The 20,205-nt window shown below is 37.8% G+C and overlaps 1 protein-coding gene across 2 annotated transcripts in view; it reads left to right on the forward strand.

The window, feature by feature from the left end:
• Window positions 1-20,205, forward strand: part of PCSK5 (proprotein convertase subtilisin/kexin type 5) — a 253,671-nt gene that overhangs the window by 182,870 nt on the left and 50,596 nt on the right. Inside the window, exons 16-21 of one of the 2 annotated variants that reach the window (XM_087741709.1) lie at window positions 535-728; window positions 2,198-2,282; window positions 4,950-5,047; window positions 5,628-5,757; window positions 6,772-6,887; window positions 8,837-13,700. In XM_087741709.1, coding sequence (XP_087597835.1) covers window positions 535-728; window positions 2,198-2,282; window positions 4,950-5,047; window positions 5,628-5,757; window positions 6,772-6,887; window positions 8,837-8,952 — 739 coding nt within the window. In that variant the 3' untranslated portion in view covers window positions 8,953-13,700. Of the gene's footprint in view, window positions 1-534; window positions 729-2,197; window positions 2,283-4,949; window positions 5,048-5,627; window positions 5,758-6,771; window positions 6,888-8,836; window positions 13,701-20,205 lie in introns of those variants that run through there. The other variant, XM_087741708.1, reaches the window with a different exon arrangement.

Raw genomic sequence — 20,205 nt, forward strand, 5'->3', positions numbered from 1 at the left:
GATTTCTTAGTGTATATCTTAACTTCCTTTCCTCTTCTCTTTGCTGCAGTCATGGAAAAATTGTTTTCCACTGAATTTGACAAATTTTCTTAGGAGGTGAAAAAAAAACCAACTAGCTAATCAGAATTTGAAGTACAGCCTTCAAACACCTTTCTCTGATTTTTTCCCCGTCTCTTGATTATTTTTTCATAAGAGGATATATATTTATATAGATATAAAAAAAAACTGTACTAGCTACTACAGCTTCTGTGATTGAGTTTGAACAAGATAGGAAAAAATGTAGATGGTCAAAAATGATACTGCATGACTGTCTGACAAGGCATTTGCCAGTGAGATAGCAGATGCTGTAGGGAAATAAATGGACAAGAAGAGACAGCTTGATACAATGCTTTGGAAGGTTACATCTTATTAAACATGTGATCATTAGAAAAGCAGCAATGCTGAGAAATACTTCTGCTTTGCAGTCATGGTCCAGGAATGTGGTGGCAGGTTATTTCATTAACGACTCTGCCTTCTCTTCCCTGCTGTCTGCAGGATCTGTGTTTCGACCTGCCCACCTGGTCACTACAATGCAGACAAGAAACGCTGTAAAAAATGCTCACCCAATTGTGAAACCTGTGTTGGAGGCCATAGCGACCAGTGCATGACCTGTAAATCTGGCTACTACCTGAATGAAGTAACCAATAGCTGTATTACCAACTGCCCTGATGGGTTTTACCTGGATAAGAGTTAGTATTTCTTGTTGTTTCTTTATTGTGGGCTACAGAATTTGATCTGGGGAGGTTGCTGGAATACTTACAAGCAGGAAAAGTGTTATGTTGATGCATCTATCTCTTATCCTATTCCCCTTATTAAATTGTTGCCAAGTGTGATCAAGAAGCCTCTCACAAATCTTCCTTTGTTTTAAAAACCATACTTAGTGGCAGGATGTCTTTTCTTCTTGTGGCTGGGAGCAACAGTAGCAGAATGAGAGCAGTTCAAGAGCAAGTCAGCAGCAGGACAGAGTAGCTTATCACTACTCCAGGAAGGGACAGACAGCACCTGCATTCTGAACATGAGGCATTTGCCATTCCCCCAAATTCACCAGATAGAACAGAGAGTTGAGGAATCAACCATGGACACTGAACTGGAGCTCTAAGAAAAAATAGACTCCTCAGACGTAAAACGTGGTTGCAATTAATGTTTCTGACAGACCTAAGTACCTGCAGCGATGTGATGACCCAAGAGCAGTAATTGTCTGCCATGTGAGGCGCCTGCCTTCTGTTTCCTCCTGTGATTGCCAAGTAGACTGCCCCTGTTTAATTTCCAGCTTTGGCTAGCAAAAATGCTTAGACATATATTCAAACATGCGCTTAAAACTGCAGTGACTTCAGTTATCTTCATACACATCCTTAGAACATAAATAAGTTGCTCAGGAGCTTTGTTCATCTAGGTACCTAACCTGCTTTCTGCATCATGAAGCTGTGTGTTCATTTTTGAGGATTAGTAAAAACAGGTACTGCTTTAATTCTCCCATTTTTCACTGTGTGAGAACTACAGTAAAGGGAATTCCTTTCTACCCGATTAAGATGGATAGATGAAAATTTAGGATTAAATGGGAACGTAAGGTTTTTCTTCTCAGAAAGGTACACAGCACTGCAGCTCAAAAGACAGCACTGAAGAGAGAGAGACATCTCTGTAGGGAGCTCCTGAGATGAAAAGGCAGGTGTTAAGTAATTTATTTGTTGGCTTTGTTAAGATCAGACCTGTTCATGCAGGTGTGTCTTTAAGCACCAAATCAGGTAAGACAGGACAGGCTGCCTGCATGGAAAGTGTAAGAGGTAAATTGCAGAACAGTCTCTGCAACACGTGATAATCATTACTGTATATCACTGCTGTATGAAAAGACAATTTAGGTCCATATTATAAATAGTTAATGTAAATTTAAAATGTTTATGAAGAATTTTTAACGACCTCAAAGCATATTTTTTGTCAGGGTACAACTTTAACTTCAAATGTTTAGAAATAGATTAAACCATTTGATGTTTGATGGAAAAAGTTAATGATAGGCAGAATTTAGATATTTTAGTCTAGCTTGCAGCTTCTTTTCCTGGTGTCAAACTAGAAAGCAATAAGTCATGTAATAATATACCTATATAGTTTTATTAAACGTAACTGACCAAGGTTTTCTGGGCTGTTTTCTTTTTTTCCTTTGTAGATAAGATTGTTTGCCGAAAATGTAGTGAAAACTGTAAGACATGTGTTGAATTCCAAATCTGCACAGAATGCAAACATGGCCTAAGGTAAGGAAATGATGGATGTAGCTAAACACAATACCTGAAGAGGCTTACAAGGCTGTGGATACACAATGAAGAACATCAGATAGCTATTTAACCTTGAGTGGCCCTCATTTCATGTGTTCCATTGCGGTTTAGTTTTTTCTTGTGCTACTTTGTGCTAGTTTGGCTAACAATGGATTTTTGGAAGACCTTTCATTTCAGGTAAAATAAAAGCCACAGTCATGTGGAAAGCTGGCTTCATCACTTTTTTGACCTACAGTGTGGCAGTCAAGGATTATTTTAGAGGTAGAGCTGATGAATCATATTAATCTTTCTGATTCATTTCTGTGATAGTTAGAAACTATTTTCTTATCTTTATTGTATTTCTTCATACATCCAGTCATTCACTTATCTCAAGTACCTCAGGCTCAATTCTATTACAATGTAGTGTGCACATATTTTAAACAGCAGTGGATATTTTTTATTCGTAGGGGGACTTAACCATTTTTGAAACTGATAGGTAAAACCTACAAAGCAGCAGTACACATTTCAAGCTTCTTTATGAATGAATGACCTTTTGATCCAAGCAGCAAAGGTCAAAAATCTTATAAAACTCATGACGGAATGTATGCTGGCTGTATTCCACAAAAAATATGAAGTCAGTATTCAGTATCTGTAGGGGTTCTTCTTGCAGAATACGAGTGTTCTGCGAATGTTTTAACACTGAGCTTCTACTTTGTCAAAGTGGATTTTCATCTCTTAGTAAAAGCTGAATGTTGTTTGTTTCTAGGAGATCAAGAGCTGGATTCCTTTACATTTTGTAAAGTAATTCTCATTTCTGTGTATTTGTGTTGCATCTAGATTTTCTAAGTGCCTGCACAATTTTTATTACGAATATCTCTATTTCTTTAGAAGTGACCCTTTGAAAAGGAAGTGTGATTTAATGGGAAGGAAAGCATGGGATCAGATCAGAACATTGGTCTATTTACATTCTCTGTGAAATATGAGTATCTGCTTCCCTTTTAAAATGTTTTTAAACTTTGCAGTCCATGTTATGATTTTGGAGAATTTTAACAGACTCAGAATGACCTTCTGTGTATCTGCAAAATCAGATTAGTAAATTAGCAGTTTAGAAGTTACTACAATGGGCAAATATGTCAGGAGGACAAAGATTACATAGATTACCTTATAGGACACAGTTTTTATAGAAAAGTTATGCCCATGTTTTCTTTATTTCTCAGGAACTGAGTTTCCGTGTCCATTAACACAAACAGCAGCTTGTAGCACCACTGAAGAAAGCAGACAAGTCCACTCAGTGTCAGAAGAGAAAGACAAATTGACATATAAAAAATCAAGAGAAACCAAACTTCATGTTTTCTTGGGCAATATCAGCAAACTGAGATTGATTTTTTGTAACATTTTGAAAAAACACCATCTGTGTGGGTGTGACAGATAAATGGAGTCTTGCAGGACATGCATTTCGTATTTCCCAGTTGTTTGAAACTTGCTGTGTTTTTTTAGCAGTTATCGATGGGCAGGGCCCTGGCTGGAACTTGGGAGACCTGGATTTCAGTTCTGATCCTGTTACTGGCCCATTAAAGAAACTTGGGCAAATTATTAGTTTTCCCATCTGTAAAAAAATGATAATGCTACCTGCCTTGTGAAGCACTTTGAAGTGTGTGGCTGAGGAAAAATAATAAGAAAGCAGGGGTGGTTAGGTGTGTTCAACTGCTACTTTAATTTTTTTCTAAATTGGGACCATATACAGTCTTGAAAATTTCCAGTGGTGCTGAGCACACACAACTTTTGCTGGATCCAGTCTCTAAAACAGGGTTAGCACTCACTCAGGGTTGTAATCCCCGGAGCTGAAGAGCATTTTTAGAGAAAGAGTTAAATTGGATGAAAGCTGAGGTTCCACAGAAGATGGCAAACACAGCAGAGAAGTCCTAGCTTAAAAAGAAAAAAAAATAAACCAAACCTGCTGTAGACACCTTATAACATGAAAGCATAAACAGCTATTTAGAGGGAAGCACGGAAATGTGACTCTCTATGCTATTTCTTTTTCCTCTGTTACTCACTCTTTTGTGCTGTCTCTCAGAAGTGCCTGCGGGCAGAATACCTCCGACTGTAATCTTGACAAATCTCCCAGGCCACTCAGAACTGGCATTCAGTTAGGAGGTTTGAAAGGAAACTGCTATTGCAGAAAGAGGTGGTGATTTCCTTCACTGTGAATCTGTTCTTAGCCTGTGCTGTAGCAATAGTATCAGGAGATGCTACTGGTCTTTCAAGAGAAGCATGAGATTTTGTTAACAAGTCCCTTTGCATTTTTTTTTAATACAGTGGTGCTGACCCTGTGCCAAATTCCTTGTGGGTAATTGCATTTTACATGGCTGAATTTTTAGTACTCTTTGGCATTGTTCATTTTCTTTTCTGGCCCCTACTACTTGATAGTATTTACAATGAGTTTGTAAACAGTTTCTGTATTTCACCATGGGCAAAACTGCATTTCATTCCCACTTGAAGTGATTGCTGTCTCTAAATTTATAAAATATGACCAATGAAGGAAGCTGGTGAATTCTAATATATGGGTAGTTCTTTTATTAAAAGAGAACTATTGGTTTGTGCATGACCTTGTTGTCCTCTGTTGCTGTTAGCTGCCCAAACACTGTGCTTTTTTCCTTTCTACAATAGTTTGCATGGCACTAAATGTGCTATCCGCTGTGAAGAAGGAAAATACCACAATGGTAAAGAATGTGAACCATGTCACCGTTCCTGTGCAACATGTGCAGGTACCCCACTGACATTTATCTGCATCATTTCCTTTCCTCTATATTTTTAGCTCTGATTTTATTCTACTATATCACAGTTACAGTATAATGTGATTGTTTACATATAAAAACTTAATTCTCTTGATAGTTCTTTAATATGTTTTTAATACAGCAGAACTCTTTCAGCTAACATGAAAATCTAAGTTTTCTAATTGAAAGTGTACATACACTCTTTTTTTTCTTTTTTTCTCTTTTTTCCTCTTTTTTCCCTTTTTTTTTTTTTTTTCTCTTAGTAGAGCTCATTCTGATTTCCAGTAATGCCCTCCATTTTCTTTCTGGTATGGAATAATGACTGATAGGTTTTGTGTGAACTTTAGAACTACCAACAGCCATTTCTTTCAGAAAAAGATATACTGAAATTATGTAATGTTGTTTATTCTAACCATGTACCTTTATTGCTTTATGTTACTGTTTGAAAGAAGGTAAGGCAGGTAAAACATAGTTCCTAAAATTGTAAAATTTTACTACAGTTAGAGGTGGTGTCTGTTAGGCAATAAGAGGAACTAGCCAGTAATACAGTGTGTTTTCTTTCTGGTTTAAGGTGCTGGAGTAGATGCCTGTATAAACTGCACACAGGGTTATTTTATGGAAGATGGAAGATGTGTACAGTCCTGTAGCAGTGGTTACTACCTTGATCACTCTGCTGAAAGTGGATACAAAAGCTGCAAAAGGTATGTCTGATGTTTGGCAGTATATTAGCTATTACTGTGTTGAAAAAGATAATACTTATGAGAACATAAAATGCTACTGACTTCAAAAAATAGGAAAAATATATTACATGCTAAGCAAATGAAGGAAAAGCTTTTTTTTTTCATTTTAGTCTGAGTTATATTCATGCAGGTCTTCTAAAAGTGTTTTTTCTTGGACGTATATGTCTGTCCTTCACTTTAAAAAAGCCTGTAGTGAGAATCTAAGCAGACATCCATAGAAATGTAAAATTTGCAAATCTGGCAGAGGATCTGCATTTCTGAGTAACAAACCAAAATAGTCAAATTAAGTTGTTTTTTTTTTAATTGCAAGTTAATTACTATTCATAAGGACCATTTCAGTTCTTCAGCTGCATATTCACAAACAATGGCACAAGTATATTACCAGACTACTGTCCAGAATAGCTGACTTGACTCAGTGTACAAATGGGTGGACAAATCTTGGACAAGGCTGTGCTGTGCAAGGAGGGGACATTTTTTTTCTATTCCATTCTTTGTTAAATACATATCATTTGTTGCCCTTTGGAATCATTTATTATTGACTCACTTTGAGTTCAGGGCAGGAAGGCAATCACCATGTGTTACAGGTTTCCACACAAAAAATTTATCAATACACAATGAAAATGTGATGGACCCAGAAAGCTGATAAAAGGACTGGGCAGCAGGTCAGTCTTTTCCATCCTGCCACTTTAGCTCATGCCTTGCTGGTGCACGTATGCATGATCAGCTTAATACTTCTGTTGATTAGTTCTGCGTAGTTACAAAATACTAGAATAATGCAGCTGTTTAGTAAAAAAGTGTGAATAGAAAGTGGTTGGAGGAAAAAAACAGGACTGGGTTGCAGAGGAAGTTAATTATTTTTAATTATTATTATTGTTATTAGAGCAGCAAACAAGCCCTTTGCAATACAGAAGAGGTCTCCTAGGAGCTCTTATATTTGAGGAGGCCGTAAGACCAATTCCTGCCATTGTCTTTCAGATGCGATGCCAGCTGTTTGGATTGCAGTGGTCAAGGAGACAGAAACTGTACAAGCTGTCCAAGTGGCTATAACCTAGACACTGGTGTCTGTGTAGTGGGAACAGTCTGCAAGGATGGTGAGTGCAATTCTCTGAAAAGATCCATTTTACCACTGTCAGCTTCTTTTTTTATATGTATTGGGTTGGTTTGGTCCGTTTCTTTTCTTTTCTTTTCTTTTCTTTTCTTTTCTTTTCTTTTCTTTTCTTTTCTTTTCTTTTCTTTTCTTTTCTTTTCTTTTCTTTTCTTTTCTTTTCTTTTCTTTTCTTTTCTTTTCTTTTCTTTTCTTTTGTTACAGTCTTGATTTGAGGTCTACATTACTTCTTAATTTTTTCAGGTTTATGAAAAGGAGAAAACTACATTTGCATGCATTAACAAGATTAGTCACATCCACTTTACCTGAATTTTCCTAGGATTCCCCCCTGCCAGCAACCTACTTTTCCTTCCTTGTCTGTTTTTCAAAAGCCATTGCTTTCAAAAGATTTTTATATGAAGGCCCTAGTGTACTATCAATAGAATCACATCTATTTTGCCACTTTAAACTGTGAAAATGATGGTAAGTAAAAAGGATTTTAAGTGCCTGTAGTATTGCTTGAATTATGTGAAAGGGTAATGAGAACAAAAGAATTCTGAAACAGGTGGCACCAATTTGTGGTGGAGTTTCGAACTTCCTCCACGTTCTCTGTGGCAATCAAGATAGCATTCTTATTCCATATGATTGGCTTAATTATTCACTAATATTCGTTTCAAATGTCACAATTACAGAGACACTTAGGTAACATCGTGCTTCCCCAAAAATGTTACTATGTGAATTACTTGGAGATACAGCCCAACAAGTGCAGTCCAACAGGAAAATCATACCAGAACAAAGTCCGGTGTTAAGCCATGTGGGAGACCTGACATCTGATGTACAAAAAGCTAACAATGATTCTTGGGTACAGCTCATTTCCACTAGATTTAGTAAGAGTTTTACCAAAGACTTAAAAAAAGAAAACAGAAAGAGTGCAGGGCTGAGTCTTGTTTCTGTGGTCCTTTACATCTGCTGTTGGAATTTAGGCCTTCAAACCTTTAAAAGTATCCTGTCCATTGTAAAGTTACATTACAGGTATTGGTAAACGAGTCATGAGACCTTTTCACATCAGGACATTCGAAGTGTCATTGTAATCTAGAGCAAGTCCAGAGAAGGTCAGATACAGACAGACAAATGAAGAGGAAGTGTAATGCTAAGAGTTTTGAGTAAGCACAGTCTCAGCATGGTATTGCAGTTAAATTCTGCAATGAAAATATTTGACCTACCAGTTTGGTCTTTAATGTGGCTGGATGAAACTGTCCTCATTTGTACACATGCAACTTCAATCAGATACACATGTAGTTGCCCAGGACTGGGGATGCCCCATCTCAGTACTGTCTCCCCCATTCTTCCAAGTGCAGCTGGCATGAAAGGGGAACATATCAGTGTGTGGGCCTTCAGGCAATTGCAATGCGCCATGCTGGATCCCACCACACAGCTCGTATTCTCAACAGTCTAGGGTAGCCAAGGAAAGTTCGGAAGGGTTTTTTTTTTTCCTGTTAATTACAAAGCATAGAGGGTCTCATTTCACTGACAATCAAGCACTGGTTGCTAGTCTAACTCACTCTATAGGATTTGTGTTTCTGTTGAGAATGTTTTATTCTTTTTCTGTGGTTTGACTGTTTTATTCTTTTGATTCATAAAAATTGAGAACAAATTCCTTTGCTGTAAATATCACTGTTTTCTAATTATTCTGTTTCTAATCTTTTTTTCTTTTTCACAAATGGATACCAATCATTCCCTGTCGGACCACACAATATCTCTTCCTGAAAAAAAAAAAAAAAATGCTGTTGACTGAAATTCCTTTTGATGGACCAAATTTCCTACTTGCTACCTGCTCCTGAATGGTCTCTTCAACCAAATCTGCCTGTCTGACCAATTAAATCTTCTTCCATTGTACACGCCATGTTCTCCAAACCTTCAACCTCCCCTCCTTCTCTTGCTGCTGCCCTCCGGAAGCCACGGAAGAGTCCTGGGCCGAGGGAGGATTCTGTATGCTGGTGAAAAAGAACAATCTCTGCCAGCGGAAAGTGCTTCAGCAATTGTGTTGCAGAACATGTACGCACAAGGGGTGAACTGACACCTCCCAGCATCCTCCTACTCCTGTAGACTTATAGATTAATCCGTATTATTGAAAAAGGAAAAAAGGAAAAAAAAAAAAAAAGAAAAAAAGAGAAAGCCACCTCTCTCTCTCCCCCCTCTTTGTCTGGGGAGATGGTGAACTGTTTGTTGGAACTTAAATGGAAAAACTACAACACACCTACCTTTCATAACTGGGTGTCTAGAGCTGAGCATCCAGGATCACAGAGTCAGTATTGTGTGACCAAAGCATTTGATGCCAAAATTAACGTTTAACTCATGATTTGATTTCCTGTCAACCTTAGGATTATTCCTGTTTTTTGAAGGTCCTTTTTCTTCCCTTTTTTTCCTGCTTCTTTCCCCTTCAAGATGTTTAAAGAGTGTTTCAAGAATACAACACAAGTTTACATGGATTAAAACTAAACAATACAAAAATGTTTGCATTAGTCTTTTTTGTGCTATATGTATTGACAGGGGGAACTTGAGTTCCTGAGGGGATCAGAAATATCATTAGATGCAGGACTAAGTTCTGCCCCTTTTGTATCAGTATTTAAAAAAAGAAAAGTGAACATTTCTGCACACATTTATTTCTTACTTCCTCTGCTGTGTGCTGTTTTTTGTATCACATGCAGTATGTATATATGTTTGCCCAAAATGTGGTTTTGGTCATATAGATTTCATTTTTAGACAGCTAGCTTATTAACAGATATGCTAGGATTTTTATTTTATTTTTTTAAATTGTCAAAGCTATTTCAAATAAACTTTAAAAAAAAACATTGTTCCTGTAGTGAACAAATTCAAAAGATACTACTTCTCTTGGTTTGCATAAGCGAGAGTAATGTATACGCTCGAAAGTCAGAAAACGTTGCTAACATGTAAGAAGTATTCATAAATTATTGTTGTCTTGTAACTTTCACAAAAAAGGGGATATTATCATACAGATATATGGAGCTATTTCATAGTGCCCATACATAAATGTCAGTGTGACTATATGCGACAGGATGTGTTTACAGGACTGGATTTATAATTATGCCATATACATCTCCAGGAATAATTACATATAGGGCAATAAATCAATGGTTCTCTTGGTGTAACAATCATGTCATGATTGGCCTGAATCTGCTTTTAACTCTCACAATAGAAATTTCAGCAGGAATAGTCCTGCTCAGGCCAATGGAGTTACCTCACTGTAAAACTATCCTGGGTGGTGAGAGAAGCAGCCGCTGCCTTTCTCTCTTTACCCAGGCGCACGGCTGCCAGTACAAATTTCTGTTTAATATGTCTTCATCAGTTGCATTAGCATACTGTTCAAAAGACAGTCATTTAGCAGAAAACAGAAAATTGAACTTCAAAGATACTGTTTTCAGGGGATAATACTTAAAACGTGCAAAGTGTCTTAGTTATCTTTAGAGGAAACACAAATAGAAAATGGATTGCAGGTGTTTAAGCATGTAAATGTTAGATAATAAAGAGGATCAAAAATTATTGTGGAAGTTTTACAAATGAATGGGTACAAACCTAAAGGTAATGTGCCACCTTTAGCGGAGAGCACATAAACTATTACAACCTGGTTCAGTATGACAGGGGGCCAATCAAGCTCCTTTTGTGCCCATTACAAATTTCCTGATAAACATTTAAATTTAAAAGAATTCAATTTGTGCTAGTTTAACTACTAGTCTGTTACTGCCTCATTTCTCAGTATAACATGTTTAACTAGAACATAATGCTTTCAAAGTTTAAGTTAATATTATATATATATTATATATAAATATATATTCATAATTGAGATTTAATGTAATGGATTGTAAAGAATTTGTTTGGATAGTTACAAATGTCTCTAACACTATTATAGAGAAAAATTAATATCTTTGTTTTCTTTAAAAAAACTGACACATTGTTATATCCAAATTCATTTTTACTGAAAAAATACTGTACATGTGTAAAATGTTCAGTTGTTATTTGTAAAATAGGGTAGTTCTGTTGTAATTGATATTGGCCAAAATCAATGTTATTCCATATTTTATTTTTTCTATTAAATTAACCTAAATTCCTGTTCTTTTGGTCTGGAAAAACATGTTGATAATCTATATGTAAAATATCTTTGTTGAAGGGCACAGGTAGCTTTATGGTATAGAGCACTTAGATACCACATGCAAGTCATTGAAGCAAATTGGGAGGGTAAAGGTGTTTAATTTTATTGCGGATGTTTGTTGTTTTAAGTGATGGAATTTATGATTGCAGAAATGTCTGGTTTCCATGGAGGACACCTTTTGTGTAGTAGCAGTACAGCCATGTCTGAACCCTACTGGGTAACAAGTTGGCTTCCTCTGACCTGTAAGAGTTTGCGATGAGCCTGATCTCTCAGGATTAAAAAGTGAAATGCATAACTACCTATTAGCTCAGACAGTTTAGGAGGAAGGTTTCATCTTTGCAGTCATACGTGGCCATTTGCACAGTGAGATATTGATATCTGTTCACATGCCAATACTCACATCCAGTACACCTCAGATCACAACGCCAGACTGCCACTTGAGAACAGCAAGCTGTCTGTCCTTGCCAGTAGATCAAAAGGGGTTTATGTAGACTCATCTGTGACCCCTGCAGGGTGAGATCCTCCATTGACATTAGCTGATGCTCTCATTCATTTCCCACTTAGTCCTACAACTTGAGTGGAGATTGAAATGGCAACTTATCCAAGAAGTTGTATATTCAGATGACATTTTAAGCACATTCACTGAGGCCAGGTAAAGAATTTCCTGAAAAAAAAAATCACTTTTCAGCCTTATACACCTCATTGTCACCAACTAGGTTTCAAAACAAGGAGTTAGGTCATCATTCTCACAGTTTTCCTGTCAGCCCTGGGAGCAAGCGTATGTGGGATGGCACATTCTTAGCAGTAGTTTGGTAAGACCACACCTGGAAAAAAGGTTGGCCTAATCCTCCTTACACCAATACTGCCTGAAGAGCTTCTTTCAACTCCCACGCCACCTTCATCTTCCAACTGGCATGAGAAATTCAATCAATCGTGGTGTCTTTTATTGTCGAGATTTATCTTCTTTGGGTACGAAACATACAAAGAGTGATAATAAATCTGTTATAGCTCCGGCCAAAGATGCCATATCTGTAAATGTTGAGCTGCGAAGTCTCACAGACAAGTAAGCATAGAACTGAGTTTTAGGCTGAAAACCAGTATTTCTGGTGTCAGCTCAGACTCTTTGAACATTTTTATTTGTGATGCCTTAATAGCAGTGGACAGATGCAAGCAGAATTTGTAAGCAGCACTATAGTTAGTCCTTGTACAAGAGGATTGCTGCAGCAACAGGATTGCAATTGAAGGAAGCTAGTTTGTTCCAAGCTGCAGAGTTTTCTTAGGTGATCAAACCTCCCTCTCTGATTCAATGGTGAGTAGTTTGGAGTGTTCAGTATTTGACACTGTGTTGTTGGCATGCAGAACAGACATGGACCATTTTAGGAAGATCAGAAGCTGCTAAGCATGAACAAAATGATACCTTTCTCCATGTCTGAAAGGACTGTGGATGGCATCAGTCCAAATCTGTTCATTGATTTCTACCTTATTTATATCACAAGTCAAAAAACAATGACAAAGTGAAGATGCTCTTCTAGTTAAGACATGTCACTTCCATGGTAAAGTAGTTGCCAGTTCATGTCTGTTTAGGAGAATCCTTACACAATCCTTGATTTAAATGCAAACTGGACACCCAGCTAGACCTCTTCTTTACTAAAAGTTTCAAAGACAATGACAGCTTTGGTCCAAAAAAAAATAATCTCATATATGTGCTAACACTATTTTTAACCAGAAAAGTTTAGCATTCCCCAGACATGCAGTATGTCCTGCAGAAGCCTGTTGTGTGAGGGCATCATTTTATAATGGAAGTGTTTCTTTTTCTGCAATGGGGTTACAGCCTTACTCCCTTTCTAGCTGCAGCTCTCCACCTCAGCCACACACCAGTGTTGTGGCATCAGCAAATCAGATACCTGCCTCGATATGTCCGTGTAAACCTTATGCTTCTGACCAGTAGCTCCTGTGGCTCTTGGCTTAGACCCTGCCTACCCACACACCAGTCTCCACTGGCACATCTTGCCTCTTTCTGGGGAGGCTTTGCAAACACCACACCACCACCACCACCCCCCCATGGAGAACACTCTTTTCTAATAAAGATTTTCCTATAAGACCTTACAGACTACCCCAATTTCTGTTGAGATTGTAATTTTCCAATGTCCTGTGAAATTCTGAGCAACCCCTGCTACTGAATATATTGTGTAATAGCAGGGCTGCTGCTTGTTCCACATTGTCAGGTAATGATAAGAGGTATGAGCCTTGAAGATGAGGAAACCTATATACAGAGATACTAGAACTGGCTACAGCAATTTTACCCATCACTAAATACAACTTGCAACTGGTGATGACCAAGTTAATCCTCTTAATAGCCACATCACAACCAGAGTGAGCATTATCTGTATGAGTGGCCACTTTAGGTAACTATCTGCTACTTTTTATAATGAAATTATTTTATGAACTGAATGACTGTAAAAAGGCCTGTTATAAATTCAAGATTCCTGTAAAGACATTTAAGTAACTGCTTGTATGAGTCAAAGCTTTCAATTTGCAGTGCACCTCGCGGAACAATAACTTGTCTGTGATACATTACCATGCCTTATATTTATACTGGATATGTCATTGTCATGTCATTGGTACAGAATGAATCAAGAAAAGTTCTGCCATTAGATGTTTGTGCAAAATATTTTAAGCAATCATTAAAAAAGTTTTACAGCATACAAAGAAAAATCCTAGTCAAGTTTTCATCAAAAAGAAACCGATACCAACAACAACTTGCATGAGCTTGTTCAGAATATGCAGTTTCAATATATGAAAAAAATGGTTGAAAATGTATTTTTGATTAACATTTTGTTTATCAGGGGAAAAACTAATTTCTGTTTGGCATAATTTTAATTTACTTGTCTTACTTAAGCTATCTTGGGAGATTTCAATTTTTGATGAAATTTTTTATCTGATTATTTACTACCACCTGTCATGAGAATGTATTGGGGCTTAAATCCTCCTCATTAGCAAGGGCTAAAGAATTGTGGGTAGCAACACAGTGTCCTTGCGAACAAACGAAGGCTCTGAACCTTAGGATTGCATCCAACCCTAAGTACAAACAACAAACAAACAAATGGAAGTACAAACAACACCTGCATTTCCACCATTGATTCCACACTGATGAGCAAAAAGAATTCAGATCTATTGAGATCCAGGGACATTTCTGTGAAGTCTCAGAGCACAGCAACATTGAGTCTCACTGGGGAAACTGTTTTGATATGCTCGGGATAAAGCCAGAGAGACTGCAGTAATGTTCACCTGCTGTGCAAGGGTAGCAGACACCACCACAGAATTGTATTTTAATAGCCACACACTGATTGAAACAATCGTGTAAGGACTTTCTTTCTGGATTAGAAAGCAATGTTTATTGCGTAAAAATGGAGACAATTTTCACTTCTAGCATGGGAAATGTAGTCAAAGGAAAGCATATTATAGTGAGAAGGCTCTGGGCATTTAAAAAAAAACAATTCCAGTAAGCAGCAAATGCAGCCTCTCAGTGCCACACCAAAAGCTGGTTTTTGTTACATCTCTTTTTTATAAGCAGCTCATGCATTTGCTGCCAAAGATGGGCAAGGCACAGCTTAGAAGAATGCCCCTTGTACAATCATTTATTTATCAGTGTTTTCTCAGTGTTTGGGGGATGGATTTTTTGAAGGTCTTCTGGGAAAACAACATCACTTTTCAAAGCAAAAAGTACTGTCCTGTCATAAAACACAGTAGACATCTTTGCTTTATGGTGTTACGCAATGAGTTGATTAAGTACCCATTTTTCCAATCAGCCTGGGGGGGAGAAGCTGGAACATTGACCGGCGGTGAATATTTATTTACCCAAGGAGAATTAATGGCTCCATCATGCAAACTCAATAATAGCACTGAATGTTCACTGAAGCGTGATTAGTGTGATTTAGTTACAATTCAAATAATACTGCATATCTTTTCCACTTCCAATTGTCCTTGGCCTGCTCACTGCCCTGCTCCTGATGCCTGCAGATGTTCTTTGAGATGTGGGTTGGAAGGAAAGTCTAGCACCTGGTTGCCAGTCCCCATGGACCACATTGCTGTCAGCCATGGTGCTTGTGACCATGCTTATGTGCTGTTCTGTGCAAAGCCACTGGATCAAAAGACAGAAATAACTCAAATATTCATTCCCAAATAAAGTAGCCCCTTTTCTTACTCCAAGAGCAAGGCCATACTGACCTGAAGTTGTGTAAATGCAGCTCTTGCTGGATCTCCCTCTAGCACATCCTCCCTGACGGCTTTCAATCCCAAGGCTGAAAGAAGGGTTCAAAGAGCTCCCGTAGCCAAACAGTGCTACAAAGCCTGTTTCCACCTATATCTGAATTAGAAGGGCTGTGTCATTTACCCTTTTCTGCACCCTCAGCAGGGAACATGATCATTAAAGGGAACATCCTGGGCTGTGCTGTTTCATCAAAAACAATTACTTTAGCTATTCCTGAAATGCTTATAGTGGAGATGAGGAACCAGAAGAGATTTTAAGCAAGAAAAGATCACCAATGTAAGGGTATTGAGTTGGCTGAAGAGTTACAGATAGGAATAAAATTTATTCCTTTATACCTCTGATTAAAAGACTTAATTTGATCTGGTCCTTACTTCCAAGGAGATAAACTTGTATCTTTTTGGCAGATTTCTTTCAGGCTTTAATATATATTCAACGCTGCAAATTAAACAGAAATTGTATTTGATTAGCAGAATGAATCTGTGTTGTTATATCTTGTCAGGGCAAAAGTTTGCCTGCTGAAATCTGCCCAGTTATCAGCAGATCAGCAGATCTGTGTTCACATCCTGATTAAGTTGGAGATCTCCAGTACAAACACTCTGTGCAGGGATCTCTGTTTAAGATGGATGACACCACTGAAACACTGCCCTGAGACATCCAGCTCCTTCCCATTTCAGGTTTATGACTATCCAAGTCAGACTGCAGAAATCCTGTGGACAGGGAAGGCTCTGCATATACAAATTACATACTCCTTGCTGTATAACATAGGAGAGAGACATCATGTTACCATGGTTGGAGTATGACATGTGTTTTCCTCCAGCACTGAAAGGTCCTATCTTTAGTGTACTCCAGGTGCAAATAACACCAGCTTTACTCAATGTATACAGTCAGCTTCCACCTTTCTTTTGCATATTTCACAGGAAACTACCTGGATTTCCAAAGCAGTACTATCAGCACAAAGAGATAATTTTCAGTGAAATGCAGGTGTCTCCGTTCAACTGTCCTTTAGGAAATTCCCACCTACTGAGCTTCACGAAAAAATAGGAAGCTTGACAAGATCAGACAGGGAAATTTCCAGTTGGAAAACTCCAAAAAATGGAGAGGCTAAACAGATTTTTTTCCATTGTCAGTTTAAAATTTTGACTGCGACATAGTATTTCCCCCTCCTTCAAGTGAGAAGGGTACAGAATAAAGTGTTAGCAATGCATATTGGGATTGTGCTATTCCCCTTCCCACTTTCTCATGGGGCTGTCAAATTTCAGGCTCCAGGTGAGCTGTAGAAAACCTTGCCAGGCTCTGACCATTGTGCTTACACAGGCAAGGCATCCTTGCCAGCTTTTACTTCCAGGCATCCACATTATTAGTACAAAAGGAGGTTTAAAGCTGATTTTTAAAATGCTAAAAAAAAATTGTACAAATGGAGGTTTAAAGCTGATTTTTAAAATGCTAAAAAATGTCTTTCTGGAGTCTATTTATGCCTGCTCAGTACCCTTGAGGGCTCTGGCTCTTCAATGGGTTTCTAACAACTATTGTATAAATACTACATAGAAATGAGGGAAGAAACACACAGAGTAAAGGGGGGGGGGGGGGGGGGCGGGGGAATCTCTTCGTGTCAGCAAAAAGGGCAGCTTTGGCTAATGTAAATATTTTTATTCTGCAGGGGAAAGAATAGAGGGCTGTGTAAGATAGCGTAGTTGATAAAGGCAGTTGCCTCTCTCCTGCCTCTCACGATTAAAGCTAACCTGAGGCGCTGTGTGATCTCAGCTAATCCTGCAACAAAAGGGTCTTTCATCCTAAAATCATTATATCACACTCAGCTCCTCACACCACTGTTCAGGGAAGAGACGTTCAGCCCTTTTCAAGGTTCTGCTTTGTCCCTTGGCACAAGGTGGGGCTTCAGTGACTTAGGAACCAACATCCTAATTTCAGCTTTCTGGTTCACTGCCTAGAGCACTTTTGAAAAGAAGACTTCCACTCCTGAATCCCGCTTATCATCACCTCAAATCATAGGACCCCAAAGTTTTGCCCATGAAGTGTATCTTCTTTGTCCCTTCAGCACATCCAAATAGGGAGACAGAAATTTGGTCATTGTGTAAAATGACTTAGTGGAGAAGAATAATGAGCAGGAGTCTGAAAGCTGAAGCTAGACAAATAATTAGAAACCAGGCTCAAATTTTGTATGACTGCCCAAAATTTGGGGGGAAAGGAAATGCCGTAATCTCTATGTCCTAACATTTTCAAGATGAAGACAGGATCTCTTTCAGGGAGCTGTAATCTATCAAACATTAAGGCTTCGGGCTAAACAGAGGGATAACTTTAAGAAGAATCCTCAGGGTGAATTTTAATGGCTTGTTATATGCAAGTTAATCTAAGTTCCTTATGGACTTAAGCTTTATGGATAAATATTTCTTCAGCAAAACTCAAGGAGTTGGTTGCATGAGCCAGCCAAAATAAAATGTATCAAGGCCAAACATGGAAGAAGCAGAGAGCTCCCTAAGACCAAATGCTCTTGGTTCTCACTGCTGACTGATGAAAAACAATTCTGATCAATGTTTCTTCATCTGCTCTGTGAAACGTTTGTAACCCATAGGATTACATACAAAAGCCTAAGTACAAAATCCATATCCAGGTTCCAATGAAAGTGAACAAGCAAAAGGGAGGAAATAAGGTAATTTTTTCATTGATTATAAAGAAAAGCCACCTGGGCAATGCTATAGAAGATAACCAATGAACATTTATAAATTAGATAAAGTGCTGTTTTGATTAAGAAAAGTGAGGAAATAACACATGACTGGCAGTGACTAAGTGTCATGGGGGGGGCTACAAGAGAAAGATTCATTTATGACTGCCAGCACATAAAATTGTATATCTCCAGTCATAACTTACAAGGATATTCACACACTCGTCTAACTGTTCTCCTGAAACACCATGTGTTGTCAATGAATGGCACAGCTTTTGGAAAGCAGGAGAGAAATAGTGACAAGATAAGGGCTGTACGCTTATGCAAAGACATAGCAACAACCTGGCAACTACGACAGTGCCCTAGTCTGGGACTCAGGAGAGACAGGCTCTAGTTTGCTATTACACCCTAACTTGATGATCTTACTGCAACTCCATTTTTCTGCCTCCTTAATAGGAGATAATTGTCCTTAGCTCATGTTAAAATGCATCATATCAACTGATAGGAACTCAGTGTAAGTGTAGGCTTTTGTATGCAGTTAAAGGCACAGCCTGCAACCTGATGTGGCCCAGATGTGGAATTAAATGTTTCTAATTAGGGACACAAAAAAATATACATTAAAATCTTCCTACTATGAGGCATTATGTCTGTTAACATAGCCTTATTCCTATAATATCTTCAGTTCCTTTTTTTAAACAAGGTGACAAATGTTTTTAAATAATGTGACAAGGTAACAGAATTGAGAAATAAATGAAGGTTAAATATGGGATGATCCAACGTAACTGATGAGCATTGCCTGATTGAAGGCATACCTGAGATGCATTGAAGAGAGTATTGCCCCATTATGTGTGTTGAACAGACAAAGAATTTTAATATAGAAGAAAAAAAAAGAGAGTTGAGGTTTTGGTAATTTGTATTTATCTAGCGAGATTTGTAAAGAAATATATCGCCCACAAGGAACTCTGGCAAGCAATTGAATGGCCTTGTGGAATAGTTTAAAAGTCTTCTTTAAAGTTGCATTTCAGTATTAACTCTTTGAATATCCACTAAAAACTATTTTGTTAACATTTAGTGGCAGATCTTCAGCTCTAGATGTGACTTGCAATTCAGAGGGCCTAATATGTCAGTATTTTCCAGTGCACATTCTTATAATAGTAAGCTTTAAAATTCTTCAACTCAGAGCATAAAGTAAGCAGAGAACTGGTCTTCCTGGCACTATTCCAGCACAGCTGAAATGAATTACAGCACTTCCAATGAAAGGCGTAACAAAGAAATAACAAAAACCTTTTAAAACTAAGCACTTCTACCATGTGGGAAGGATTTGACTGGGCATAGCTGAGGTATATGAGTTGGTAGCTCGGGTCCGATGGATAAGCATCCAGGCAGTGCAGGTAAATAAAGTGAAGGACTGGAGAAACAAACAGTTTTTCTAACATGTATCACAAAACAACATCAAGGAAGCAATTATATAATAACATTGCCCTGACAGATTTCCCAGTGATGTAAAGCTGGTAGTATAAAGCACTGAGGCACCAGACCTGCAATAGGAAGACCTTCCAGACACTGCGTTTTTTCATGGTTGTGTATTGTCTAAATATATGTGTGTGTATATATGTATGTATCAAATTATATTTTAAAATCTCATAAAGCATCTGAGATCATGGGATTCCATGTCATACCCTCTGAATATGTATCAGAAAGACTTAAGAGGCTTACATTAAGCAAATCTGTCAATGGCCTGATGATCTACTGGGCAGCAGGCCACAGTCTTGTTTTCTAGAAAGTGAGAATTATAAATATTCTGTATTGTGATATTTAGTCATCAATACAATATTTTATCTCAGTAATATCTGGATAAATTCAGAATCCTGCTGAATTCGATGTCAAATTATACAATTGGTATAAATGTCAAGTTATACAATTGGTAGATTTTATCATTAGTCCTTTATAAAACAATCTATCATACAAGGTACAGTGTTGCAGTTCAGAAAACTACACCACTTCCATGGAATTATGTCAATTTACACGATTCAAGGTTTGACCTGTATGAACATGTGTGGGATTACATAAATGCATGTAAATATATATATACAAAATGCTCTTTGGATAATGAGAACTAGAAAAATGTGTGAATGTATATGCATACACAGATTTCTCTTTCCCTGATCTTATCGAAAGATTGTTCATTTGTTCCCAGTTCTGAACTTCTT

The sequence above is a fragment of the Nipponia nippon genome, unplaced genomic scaffold (genome assembly GCF_047370975.1).
Source record: "Nipponia nippon isolate SJK-2023a ecotype South Korea unplaced genomic scaffold, ASM4737097v1 scaffold_8, whole genome shotgun sequence".
Taxonomy (NCBI): Eukaryota; Metazoa; Chordata; class Aves; order Pelecaniformes; family Threskiornithidae; genus Nipponia; species Nipponia nippon.